The 14,801-nt window shown below is 37.2% G+C and overlaps 1 protein-coding gene across 4 annotated transcripts in view; it reads right to left on the reverse strand.

The window, feature by feature from the left end:
• Positions 1-14,801, reverse strand: part of MLLT10 (MLLT10 histone lysine methyltransferase DOT1L cofactor) — a 125,762-nt gene that overhangs the window by 25,700 nt on the left and 85,261 nt on the right. For all 4 annotated transcript variants that reach the window (XM_083884741.1, XM_083884739.1, XM_083884740.1 and 1 more), the window contains one exon: positions 8,115-8,293. In XM_083884741.1, the coding sequence (XP_083740867.1) occupies positions 8,115-8,293 (179 nt within the window). The remainder of the gene's footprint in view (positions 1-8,114; positions 8,294-14,801) is intronic.

Below are 14,801 nucleotides of genomic sequence, written 5' to 3' on the forward strand. Positions count from 1 at the left end.
ATTATTTCCATTGCATACAAACTAGAAAATTTCACACTTTTTACATTCAACACCATTATTATTGTCTCAGGCAGCTAAATTGAAGTAGTGCTACACTCAGTTCAACGAAGAGGTCAATGTGCCTCAGTTGCCTGGAGACTGATGGTTGCTACAGCAGCACCAGATAAGCCAAGCTAAATAAGCTTCAGCTTGAAGGCAGAAAACATTTATTGCTAGAGCGAAACATTGATGCAGTTGTCTCAGCATGCGGCACTGCAAAACCTCGCAACCGCCTTTCAGACTATCTCTATATTGCACAAGTCCACAGGAAGACAAGCTTTCTGAAGCAAGAGGAAAACAGGATTTTCATTGGGCTAAATACTAGATTACTTGCAACTATGATTCCTTTGTTCTTCTAGTTGAGTCACATGTTAGAAGGAATTTTCCCTCTGGCAGTAAATTCTTCCTCCTTGCTACTCTCCTCCTCCCCCACCCCAAAAATCCTCAGTAAGACTGCATGAAAAGCAAATTAAAGAGTTTTACCCATTTTGCCCAAAAGTAGCTAAAAATTAAAACAGCTTTTAAGCGGGACACAGGACAATTTTGATGGGAAAACTTTTACTAGTACAGTTCTTTCACATTTTTCATTTTGCAAGACTAAAATTTAAGTAGCTGTGACACAAATATGATGTAGTAGATTTGGAAGCACAGTCTCTGTTTTGCACTGACAACCTACACTACAATATCAAACCTCTCTGTCTACAACAGATGCATTTAGCAGACTTTCCAAATCTTGAAGCACTGACAATTTCCTGTGGCAATGAGTTCCAAAGATGAGCAACATACTCTGTTAAGAATGATTTCTTTTTGTTATGGATGCACTGAGATTTCCTTTTGTTATCTTTTTAAGTTATTTGATGAGGAAAACCAAGTAATTTCAGCATCCAAACAGCCTGTGATGCATGTTGATATTTTACCTTTGACCCAGCGGGTAAGAGCCTCTTTCAAGAGACTTTATCATCAAGAGGTGTTCTGATAGTAACAAAGTACGTTAATTGGTTTTCATGTATCCAGCATTTCTATTGATTAGAGAATTCTAGTACCACAGTAAGGATCTAATTTCCTTTTTCTGGAAACATGCTGCTTAAACCATTATCTCCAGATGTTTTATTAGTCTCTTTTTAATTATCATTCATATTAAAGGTAATACAAACAAAACAAGAAAAAAAAAAAAACAAACCACCCTAAAACACCAAAAAGAACCATCAACCCCCCAACAAACAACACCCCCTCCCCAAACCAACAACATACAGTGTATGACAACGTATAAACTGAACTTAAAAAATGAACTAACTTACTTGTTTTGGAGAAATTTAGCAATATATTAACATATTGTCATAATTGCTGCCTATGCTTTACCTTAAGGACTAATTACTAAGAGGTGAGAGGTTTCACCACAAGGCACCCACCAAATATGCAGCAGAATTTTATGGTACTCTGGACTTTCTAAGAGCTGACTTCCTAAGAGCTCTTACAGCATTCAGTATCTCAACGATTTCTATGTTAAGGAACAGACCTCAGAAAGTGGCCTGAAAAATGTGTAAAAAGAGAGTAAAGTTCTTCTTAAGTTCTGGAAATCATCTCTGGTTACATGTCTAATGCAGTTTAACATAATTATGCTAAGTTCCTCTGCACTGAAAAAAAAAAAAAAAAAAAAAAAAAGGGATTATTGCTTAAATAAGTTTGCTGAGGTCATGTCAAAGTCTCTAGTTTTAAGATGTTCTGATCCAAAGGGGTCTACAGGAGTATTATACCAGCTCTTACATATGGTTGAGATGTGCATCTCTGGGAGCAGAGCAGGAAACTCACTTAAGCAGCCAACCATATAATGCAGGTCAAATCTGTAACACCTTGAAGTCCTAGAACTGAGGGCAGCTTGGCTTTTTTTTCCAAGTATTTATTCTACTCACCAAAGAAAATTTGATTAAACACTGACAGCTGATAGACCTGCCATGTTCTAGAGTATCCACAGAGAGTATGGCCAGAACCATCCCTTAAAACACTGCAGCCTGCAAGCTCTAGCAAACTTCAGATGCTTAACCTGAAACTTTCCTTCTTTCCTTCCTCACAGTCACTTTGTGCTGAATATTAAATTTAAAAAAAAACATAAATTCAAATGAGCAGGAAACAGGGTATGTTTCTCTGAACAAGAATGGGAAACAAACTGGACAAGGAAGTATCTTTCTTGGCCATACTGAATTTAAGAATGCAGCATCCATTTTGAGGTCACAACTGTAAACTTGGAAGCAATATCAATCAGGTAGGTGCATTTTACTGTCCCATGAAAATGCCCAACCCCCCCTCCCTACAGACTTGCAAAAAGCTCTCTCAACTTGAATTTTCAGCAAAGGAACATCTACTTGTTTAAGATGTACTATTAAGTTCTTTCATAATTCCACTCTCGTTGTGGAAGGTATAAATAAGATTGCTCCCAAAACTGTTCCTAACTTCTCTGTTGAAAGGAGCAGAAACTAAGAATAGAGTTCCTATTTCCTGTCTTTTCATTTATTTTCCCATGAGTGCCAGAATATAAAATAAAAAGGACAAGAAAGTTCCCTTGATAGCATGCAAAATGATGAGCAGACTTAAACTATGACAAGGAAAAAACCCACTAAAACAGAAAGCCAAAAATAGTGTAGACTAGTAATGTGGAGAAAGAGCAGGGGAATACAGAGATCCAAAATTAGGGACTAGATTAATTTAGAAAATGAGAAAATAAAAACCACAGGACAGATGCATCTGAAACATCACATGCCCTACATTCAGAAAAGATCCCAGGATTCCTTAGCTTTCACATTCCTCTGCTGTTAACAAATAACTCCAAATCTACTGGGGGAAAAAATAAGCCTTATCTCCCCCTAGAAGCTGAATCAGACAAAAGAGGATAACCACCTCTATATGAATGCTAAAGAAAACCCTGCTGCTTTTGTACTGCTCCTAATGGAAGTAAAGCCAAAGGAACTTTGGAATAGACAATGGAAGTGATAAAAAGCAAACTTCTTTCACTCAGAAATGCAACTGAGAAGCAGCACCTACCTTCCCAATTACCACACCTGCACCCTGGAGGCAGTAGTTCATTACAGTACCTTGAAGTGCACCTATCATGCCATCACAAACAAATCCTGGATGTAAAGAATAACAAACAGCAACTATGCAGTTTCCCTATCTCTGTGCAAGCCCCAAGAACTGCTGTTACAGATACTTCTTGTCGTTTTCAGTCTTCATTACCTGCCTCTCTGGTGGTAAAGGAAGCACAGTGCTTAAAGCAAGAGATGGGAATCTAGGAAGAGAATAAAACAGAAGCTGCAGAGGAAAAAAACTTGGAAAAGAAAGAAAAATCTAGCAGCAGCAAAAAAAATCCCACCATAAGAGAATCTTCTGGACTGTATCTTTAGAAAAGGTTAGTAACAAGTATGTGCCATATTGCCTGGAATTGAAGATGTACTTATTACAGTCGCCAAGTGCAGAGATACCATCACACAGTAGAATGGGAAAAAAAAAAAAAAAAAAAAAAAAAAAAAAAAAAAAAAAAAAAAAAAAAAAAAAAAAAAAAAAAAAACCCTGAAAATTTGATATTGAATTTTCAAAAGAAGAATAAATCCTTAAATTTTCTCAATGAACTGAGATTACTATAACGTAAAGATCACACCTTCCCGGATCATACAATATCAACACCAGAAATTTGATAAGCTACAAATTTTTAAGGTAAAAGACTGTGTATTTAAACAAACTACTGCATGCCATTTCCACTCCCACTAAAAGCACTATTGAAATGAGATTACAAGACAGTTAAATATATTTTTTTTTCTTGTAAGCGATACAGTCTGAACCATTAAATGGCTTTAACAATCAATGACTGAAGAAAGCCCAGTCAAAAGCTTTTACTTCCAATTCTGCAGCTTGATTCTGCATTCAGCACCTGGGGACCCCAGAAACAATTGGCCACAGAGCTCTAGTAGGGTAATTTCACTAATTTAAGTCATCAAAAAGAACACACAGCTCCAGCAATTTCAATCTCAATTCCAACCAAAGTAGCAAACATTCAATTATACAGTACTAAATGAATAAAAACAAATCTTGCCGTACAACACCAGAAGATACTGAAGCACCCAGATCACCACTTCTTATATGAACATGTTAATAATTAAGAATAACTTATCAAAAAGAGCAATACAGCAAATTGTTACAGAACAGCATAACAGGCTAACAAACATTTTTTGTTATAACTATGAAGCATATAGTTATGAAATATTTATGAAATAACACATATTAAATATTTGTGGTGCAACTCATGACCTGGCTTAAAAGTGGAAAGTTAAGATGATATTCAAAATCCAAATGGAAGACAGTGATTTTTCTCAGTAACAGAGCGCATACCAAAAACTGTATGAAAATTAAAGACACACTTCTGAGGGAAAAGACACAAGTTTGGGATACAGCAATTAGCTGTTACATATGAAACAGGCAGTACTCACAACCATGTCAAGAGCACCAATTCATGGAAAACCACAAGAAAATATTTGTGTGGACTGTACCTCTTTTTTACTACATTTTTCAACTGTTAAATGCATTGTTAGCGAATAAAGCCTTATTGAATTAAGCAGTATAACCTGAGTCTATGCCCAAGACATATAAAAAAAAGAAAAGCATGCAAAATAATCTGAATTTCCAGCAAGTGGCATTTTTACTAGTCCACTGGTTCCCACCTGGTGAGGAACACCAGCACTTCAAACCAGTCACAGCATAGCATGGAACACAAGTTCATAATGTCTTCTAGATTTATTAGTTTGGAATAAAAAAATTAGTGGCATGAGAGAAAATAAAATGAGGCCAAAAAGGGAATTATAACAAGGCCCATACTGTGCTTTTGTCTTATCAAACAAACAAACAAAAACCACAGTATAGAAACGATCATACTAGTCAACAGAATGAAAACTGAAAATCCAGGATTTTCAAGTTGTGGGGTTTTGTCGTAGCAGTTTTTAATAACAGTATTACCTAATTTGGGGCAGTTTCTTTTAACTATTTGCAAGACTTTTTAATGCTATGAACAAAATTTTCTGCCTTAGATGCCTATCATTCCATTCTAATCAGAAGGTATCAGCTAATTCTGAGACTAATTTTATGGGAACATATTTTTTTCCCAAGACCTTCTCTTTATAATTTCTTAACACCTTTTAAAAAAGAGACATGCAATAAATCTTTGAAAAACTGACAAATTAATGATGTCCCCAAAATCATATTACAAATGCCCAATAGAGACTTAACCAGCTGAAATCTTACGAGATGCACCTTAGCAGCACATCTTTGAGGCTATTCCAAGTTTTAGCACTATTCCAATAGCACGTCTGCTAACACAACTGAATAACTGAGCAGACAAGATTTGGTCATACTTGGTCTCTTAACTAATAGTTTAAGTAAAACCTAATTTTTTAACTATTACTTTTTTCCTGCTATAGAGGTGCAAGCTTACCTTAGCTTATAACCTAGGATGATGGTTTTCTTTAAATCAGAACACTACACAAGAAACATGCTGGCACGTTGTTATTTGAAGACTTCCATGGTCAAGAGGTGGGTAAACATTGAGAATACATCCACAAGAGCCCAGTAAGCAGACAGCACTCTGATGGAACTTCACAGAAGTAAGTAGGTAAACCCTAACCCTTGACATCCAATCAGTCATTTATGCTAAATGGGAAGGGGGTGGGGGGTAGGGGAAGAGATTTTAAAAAATTAAAAAATAAAAAAGGGTTTCTTCAAGGGGAGAACATCTGTATGCTAAACTAGGCTCTCCTGGCTGAATCTCTCCAAGGTAATATGGACCTTATGCACTGAAAGAAGACTCACTGAAGTAGTGGAGGACTTTGTTAATTCAAATACAGGAGCTCACCTTTATGGCTGTCAACCAAAACTCACAATTTCAATCTCCCTGTATATCTCAAACTCAAGACTCTTCAAATGGTAGTACCTGTGAATAAAATCCTGAAAAATAAATCTATGACCACTTGAAACCAAGTTTGGTAGTGAGGCAAGATACACAACTCCTTTGCTTCTTTGGGGATGAAAAAAAAAAAGAAAGAGCCCCCAGGGCAACTCGCAAGAAACAAAGGCAAAGGAAGGACAGGAATTTTATGCAGTTAACCTATGGAGGGCTCTCTAGTTCAGCTAAACAGTAAGAGAAGGTCCATCTCCTAGGGTATATTTCTCTTTTTTTGTGACAACAAGAGGGAAAAAATACTGTGGTGTTTCTCTTCCTGATTCATAAAATATGGGTTTTGTCCAATTGTTTTTTCAATCTGTTTATTTTCTGACAGAGGTTAACAAAAAGAAGTGATGGTGCACAACTCTTGCTTATTTAACTTGTCCATGTCAATTGATTTTACAGACCTTTGTCTTATCCCATCTCAGTGTCTCTTTTTGAGGCCACGAGTCCCTTACTATTTACTCACTCCTTATAAAGATGTTCTTTGCCATTGTTCACTGCCATGGCTCTTCTTGTACCTCTTCTGGCATGTACCATATCTGTTTTGAATAGAAACTGTCCTTTCCCTTTAACATTGATTTTATTTGCCCTCTTACCACCTTGTCAACACAGGCTGGTTGTGGTCTTTCAGCAGTTTTTGACAGCTGATCTTGGTAACGGCTCATTGCATAACCCAGCATAATCAGCAAACTTCGGTGTGTGTTCCTCCTCCTCCTTTCCCCAGACCATTTAAGAATACATTGAGCTGCACAAAAAGCCCCGTCTCCCCAAGACTCTGATAGCAAACTTCTCCTCTGTGAAAACAGCACTGACTTATTTGGGGTTTTTTTTTAATCCTTTAACCTGCTACTAAACTATTTTACAACCCCTCCTCTGGACTCCAAACTATTCAATTTAAGTGGTGTCAGTGAGTTAGAACGTTTAATGACCTTTGGAAATGAAAAAAAAAGAGAACTTCCTAAAATACCAAATTTTTAATTAATTTCTTTAAAGTAGCTTCTATCAATTTGTGCAAAAAGAGGTACCACTCAATTTGGGGTGAAACCACCTTATTTCTTTAGAAAACTAGTCCAGAAGAATGATGTAAAAATATGAACTGCCACCTATAAGAACAAATTGCTATTTGCTATTGAAGTGTCATCTGTGTTGGTCTTCATACAGCATTTCTGCTATCAACCTGTTTGTGCACACACACATTAAGCTCAATTTTTTCATGTTTATATCCACTGTCTTAGATCACTGCAGATAAATTACAAGTTCATCGCTTATAAGCACACAAAAATATATGTATTTGATACATTCATTTTAAGAGAGATTCTCATCAGAAAATGAAAAATGAAAGAAACAAGGAGTATAAAATCATCATGTATATTGCAGTATTCCTTCATACTTCAACAGTAATCATGGTGACTTTCTGCAACCATAACTTCGTACTCTCTTATCTTGATAAATGTAATCTTGTCCGACTTAAATTCATACAGAATACTATCATAAAGGTATTTTTTCTCGGTCATTACTTCAACTATGTCACCCTTCTGCACTTCTCCCATGCCTCCCTAATTCCTTCACCATCAAACATGAACTATGGATCTTCATTTCCATGACTTTTCAAATACAAAACTGTAACATATATGTCAAAATTAATTTGTTACCAAGATGTCAGCCTTGGCCATCTCTTTGCCAGGGCTCGTTGTCCATTTGTTAAATCTCCCAAACAAACCACTCTTTAACTGATACCATCCTTTTTGCACAAAACACGGGAAACGTTACATATTTTACTTTTTAAAATCCTTTCTTACATTCTGATAAAACATTGGTTAGAACACTGATGAACTGCAACCAGCATTTATGCCACTAGTCATCATATAGTTATTATTAACAAGCATTTCCTCAAACTACATTTTAAAAAAACCTATGTGCTCTACAAATTAAGACTATGTAATACTATGGGGAACTTTCAGCCACTACAACATTTCACAACAAATATAATGTTTATTAACCAATTTTCAAAAAAAATTACCGTTTCTTTTAACATTGAAATTAAGCAGGTCAGTAATATGGTTTTCTATCTTAAACTCTTGTGATAGTTTACCTGAGTTGCAGCAACAACAGTAGTTATAGAAGGCGCAGTTGAAGGTGATAGAGCTCCCACTTGCTGCAAGTGGCCTGAAGCCTGCTGAGGTAAATGAGAACTGGAAACGGGAGTGCTAGATCCTGAGCCAGATACTGCATTTGGAAATGATACTGCTACATCATTGCTGCTAAAAATACCTGAAAGAAATTACAAAAACGATTACATGCATCTTTCTCTCTCCCCCTCCCTCTGTTCACTAGTAACCATGTAAATGTGCAGTAGAAAATTAATCAAGACAAACAAAATCACTTAATACGTAATGCAGAAAGCTCCTGTGTAGAAATTCTAACCATGCTGATTGATACAAGTGCTCTCATCATTTAACATTCTACAGTTCAGGGAACACAGATTGATTCACTTTTAAGTTTTTGTAAAAAATGTGTGATAAATCAAATATTTATGTGCATTACGAACTGCTCAAATATTAAAGTGGCAGAATTTTTGGCTAAAATGCCTGCCTTCAACTCAGTCTGCTATTGGAGTTTGTTCTTTCAATGTATTACTGTTAAGTAAAGAATGAAGTATTGGGCTATATAACTGAACACACACCATACAAATAGAAAAAATACTTTTTAACTTTAAAGTAAATGTTACTAAACAACATACATTTCTTCAAAACTGTAATTTTGGCAACTAATGATTGCTTGTACTTTTTCAGAAAAATATCGACAGCAAGTCTGAGGACAAGGTGCTCAGATCTGCCAACAGAACTGGTGGTATTTCATTTATTCACGAACTATAATTCCATCCATGATCTATACGAATGCTTGAGTAACATTTCTGCTAGAACAGCCAACAAATAAATGACTAAACACATTAACATCAGACTTGTAAGTTAGCAATTTAAATAGGAAGAGTTCACACCCCTCTGTGAAGCCATTACTTCTGTTCATCTACATGCAGGGTAAAGTTCATTATAGAGGTTGGGAAAAAAAACCCTACTGACCAGAAGCCCAGGACAAGAAGTAGTACCTGTCTATGAAACCGTTAGGCTCCACGTGCATTAGATAAGTGAGCTGTCAGCTGGCCAAGGAATATCAAGCATGGTAGCACTGAACTGCAGTTAGAGGAAGAGTGCCACAGGGAGTAAACAGAAGTAGAATGAACATGGTTAGATCAAAAAAAGCAACAGAACTGAAATGCCAGTTAGAAGGCAAAGGGTGGAGCTAGTTTGTCACTCATACAAATAATGATTTGAAGAAGGCAGTGACAATAAGAAGATACGCAATGTTAAAACACCACTCGCCACCCAGATATCCCTCTGAGCACAGGCAGTCAAGGGAGACTAACATCATCCAAACCCACACATAATATGCAAACACTGATGCATCTTAAATTCTCTGACTCTACTAACTGTCAAGAAAAATGGAAGATAGACTCAGCCAGACCCACTAGAGAAAGAAGATACGAAAAAGCAGCTGAAGACACATCGCGACAACACTTTTTTCCTGCCTAACCAAGGTTAGTGACTTATCTTCTCCCCAGTCTCTTCATCAGAGAGAAATTCCATACCTGCTCTGCTTTCCTACTGACCTTCATATCGTTTTCCATTTAGCACTCCTCCCCCTCCTTGGTTTTTATTTGGTCACCATACCCAAACCTACAGTAACAGCCTTATTAATAGTTAAGATCCTTGAAGTGTTCACTTTGCCATGATCTTTCTCGAGTTCTAGCAGGACCATCTAACTAGACAGCACATTTTATCGATCCTGCTCTAATTCATCCCTACATACCACCAAAATGAACATGATTAACAAACAGCCTTGCTACTGAGTCTACTCTTAAATGTTACATAACTACATAACCACAAAAACTGAAATATAGCCCAGGTTCTCAAAAGATTTTTCAATTTGCTTTTAATCAACAATTTCAAATCAATAAAAAGGATGAGATTTGACCCTTCATTTTCTGAAAGCAGTAAAACAATTAAAAATACAAACCTTCTTGAAAATATGAGATTCTCATGAATTATCAGGCTTCAGGAACCATAAATTTTAAGAATAAAAATAATGAAATATCACAACACCTGTGAGTAAACCGTAAGAGCTCATCACCACAAACACTATCACTCTCATAAAACATCAACAGCAATGAGAGGAGAAAACAAAATTTTTGGTGAGAGACAAGTACTAAAAATCAAGGATATTTTGCCAGTAAGGGAAAACAACTCCAAAATTTTAAAGCTATTATAGATTTTTTATTCTTAATTTTTAAAAATCTTACATATTTAATAACTGCAGAGCTTCTGCTGCTTCTATTTTAATGATAAGGTTTATTCTTCCTCTTAAAAATAAAATTCTGGAATACAAGCAGATAGTTATGAAATTACAGGCAAAAGAATATTTCAAAAGAAAGAAAAGCAGCAAACTGGTTTGCCAGTGGAATGAGGTAAGCTAATATTTGTTGCCAGTTGTAGTAGTATTAAAACCACTATTTGTTGCTGTTGCAAAATACAGGACAAATATGACCTATCAGCACACTCTTTTTGGGATAAGAATTTCCATTAGAATCCCTTAATTAACACATAAAGTACATGCACCTTCTGAAACCAGTCATGCAACCAAGATACTACTCCATGCAGCATTCAAGTAAGAACTGTATCCTGAACATTCAAATAAATTCTTGATTTACACATCGTTTCAAAAATACCTGTTTAAAATCTGTATATCATATTAGAAAGCCAAGACAATACACATTTGAAATGTCTCTAACATATTAAGTTGTCCTTTTGGGTTTGGGGAAAGATAAATCACTTCCTGGATCAGAAAGGAATGATAACAAAAACCGGAGCAAATCTCTGTAAACTACATTAATGTTTAAAACAAACTACCTTGAAGTCTTTCCCATATTACTGAAAAGCCAAAGAGCTGTAACTTGTGATGAATGGCATTGTGTAATTTGCCAGCACCATAAATAGCATGGCCAAATGCCATCTTGAGCATTAACCAGAACACAATTCTTCAGTTCCAGGTGGAAATGGACACCTAACACTGCTCAGGTGAAGTCTGTGTGTGACACCACTAACACAGCTGCTTAAAGGTTTAACAAAGAGGCAACTCCAAAAAAAAAAAAAAAATTAAAAAAAAATCTCTGGCCAACAAGTAAGTGTCTGCTCATCACAGCAAGGTAGCACTATAGAAGAGGAAGCACATCAGATAATGCAGACTGGAAAAAAAATGCATTCTTTATGCACCATCAATGACAAATTTGGTAACAGAGGACATAAAAGCACTTAAAAAATAGTGAAAAACAAAATTGCCTCAAATCAAAATTAGCAATACAGACCAGGTGGCACGCAGAACGATTTTAGTGGCTTTCAAAATCTCAAAAGTAAGTAGTTTCATGAGCAGAAGAATTAACAGAATTGATTAAATCCTGGATTTCCACAGTGTTGCATCTCACAGATGACATCAATACAGTAAGCTTTCCCACCACAATTTCTGTATCTAGCTACGAAATCCTCAGTTCTTATTTTCTAGTAATACAGCCCCCTCCATTACCCAGCTCTCTTACATTCCCTTCTTATGCTGGTGACTGCCTAGTTCAGCAAGAGAGAAAAAACAGGCAGTGGTTGGTTACTTTAGTAGCCACACACCATTCATTCCAATTAGAGGAACATACGTTGTGGGGGCATCCGTGGACGGCAGGGAGAAGGAACTCTGCATTCCTGAGATATTTTAGAAACACGTGGTTTTATTGCAAGGGTCGTGGGTAAAAAGGGCTTTGCCTTCAGCCACCAGCCTCGGCTGAAGGGAAGCCCCAAAGAGAGGGGGGGGGGGGGGGAGAGAGAGAGAGAGGGGGAGAGAGAGAGAGAGGGTAAGAGGCAAGAGAGGTGGCAAGGGTAAGCGAGGTAGGGGTAAGCGAGGTAAGGTAAGTGGGCCAGGAAAGAGAGGTAAGGTAAGAGAGATGGGGCAGGTAAGAGAGAAAGGTAAGGTAAGAGAGGTAAGAGAGTGAGGACCTTGTTACAATACATTACATCTCCTTTTGTGTTGAATATTCTAATTTACAGTGACCAACCGGCGCAAGATACAAAACCTACAAACTTTGCATACAGCCTATGAGAACTACAATATTACTATATCATCCTATATTGTCAACTCTAAAGACTACTTTTCTTATCTACCTTTTCCCTGATACCTTGGCAGGGTGGAGAGGGGCTACACCCTCGGGTCCCTTAGTGTTCCTTTGTTTGTTATCACTTAACCCATTTCCCAGCTAATCACTGTCTTCCTGCCTGCCATGCCTACATCTCAAAGCTGGCTTTCATTTCTATTTCACTCACAGGTTTTATATTTTTAGTATTCCTTGCCAGGCAATCATATTTGTAAGCTTTTCCTGTCGCATCTTTCCCAACAATACGTGTTTTAGATTTCTTTTTTCCTGTAAACTGAACAACAGATTGAAAGCTTACTGTGGGTCAAAATCAAGAGAGACAACATCTAGACTGCTTCCTTAGGAAGCTCATAAAAATGGTCTCCCTAAAGCTATATTTTCTTTTGTAGGTCAGAAATTTGAAACTATTGCAACAATTCTGAAAAGAGGAAGTTACCTGAGATATCTGTCATAGGTTGCTCATCTTAGCATTTTGTCAAAACTTCAAGAATAAGGCCAAAGAGGCTATTTTTCAAATGTAAACTTGCAGGCCTACAGAAGTTGCACAGAACTACAAAACCTTCCTACCTGGGAGAGGACAGATGGGCATGGGGTTGAGACAACAGCCTCAAGGGAACTCGTAGTAGAAATCACAGATATAAAAGGAAATTCTGAGTTATAAGAACAAGAACTTCTTTACACAAACTGAAGCTATAAACACATTTTCAGTACCTTCACTTTGTGTGGTAATCTCAAAAAGTCTCCCTTAAACCCACAGCAACTTCCTATACACCAAAAAATGAAAAAGTGTCTTTGCAAGAAGTAGTCCATTCATTACTAACTATAAACACGCACAAAAAACTGATTAAGTTCAATGACATAAGGAAGAACATGTTCTATTCCAGTACAATGTTAACAGTGGAAGAAGTACTCTGCTATGTTATTTTGTAACATGATCACAAAACTGAAATGAATCTAATGCAAAACAAAACCAAATAAAAATGGGTTATTTTTAACAGTTGTCAAAGGAGAAGAAAGTTGTACTTGAAACTGCCAAGGCAGCAACAGTATTTCACTTAAATTTATGAGATAATGAACTTGGATGCTAAGGTCAATCTGCTCCCTTCATGAAGAAATCTGAAATCTAAGAATCAAACAATCACACTATTTTCCTGCTGGTGATGAGGAAAGTGATAGAGATCACTTTCAGATAGGTTTCTACAAGACTCTGCAGTAACAGTTCTAGAAGTGAAAGTTACCGATCTGCAGCTGGATAACAAGTTACATTTGTAGCCCTTTCAGTGACTGGGCATCCTTGTTTTTGATGGAGGTACAGCAGCCTGTCACAGATCAACGGCCAACGGTTCCTTTCACAAAGGGCATTCTGAGTACTCTCCATAAGTGAGGCAGAAGTTAAAAAACCCCACAGACTCAAAATACGCAAAGAATGCACACTGCTAGGGGTGGAGGGGAGGAGGGAAGACACAAAGTACAAGTGTACATGTTTTCCAAAACTGGTTTTCTAACTGTTTTGAAACAGTTGTTCCAGTTTCATATCTATTGACTGAAGGCAGACTGCCACAATTGTTCCCTTTGAGAATACTCTGTAGAGTGGATTTATAGTCAAAGACCAAAATACTTAACAAGAACCTTGACACAGCTGAGGAACACAATCCAGCATGGCAATATGACACATACATGGTGAATCCATGATCATATCACCTACATATACAGCAAAAACCTGAAGCTTGCTATCAAACTCCATTACAATTAACCCCAAATCCTTGGCAGCTCAGTCAGCAAAAGATGTTCAGGTAATTCTTCTGTCTACTCCCATCCCTATGGTTGAACTCCATGACTGTACAGATTTCTACAACCAATCAGAAATGTGTTCAACAACAGAGTGGGGGTCAAGGATCAGAACAGATCCATGTGGTACTGGATTGGTCTACTGTGAACAGCCAGCCCCACCCGCTAGAGTGAACAATGGTATTTTACACTTGATTCCACGTTCATTGATGACCACTCATGTCAGCAGTCATGCTCCCCCTTTGAATTAATCCAAGCTGACACAGGACTTACACTGCAGCCCTCTACTGCAGACGAGCTCAACCCCACATTTTTCATGGCCCACCCAAGATAAATTTTCACTCTGAGAGAAAAGGTCTGATTGTGACACAAGGAGACAGTTGAATGACATCTAGACTAGGAAGACAGGGAGAACTGCACTGTTTTTCTGTCTTATCTCCATCTCTAACAGTGAACAATAACAGCCCCACAAGGAAAAGTACAAAAAAAGGGTAAGCATACAGTAATACTTTCCTCAAATGTTCTCACAGCCTCTAGAAACCTATAATGAAGGAATTTAGAGCGTGAGGAACGGTCTTTGTAATAGCCTTAAATACATTCCCGGCCTCACCCAAATGAGTATCTTCTGATCCTTTCTGAACGGTTGAAACTTTTCATAACGGATCCCATGGCAAAGTTACACCTAAATTAAACTGTGCAGTCTTTTCTTGGGGTGAAAGATGGCTGACACAGGGACAAAACTTC

This window comes from Zosterops lateralis (genome assembly GCF_965231275.1).
Source record: "Zosterops lateralis genome assembly, chromosome: 1".
NCBI lineage: Eukaryota > Metazoa > Chordata > Aves > Passeriformes > Zosteropidae > Zosterops > Zosterops lateralis.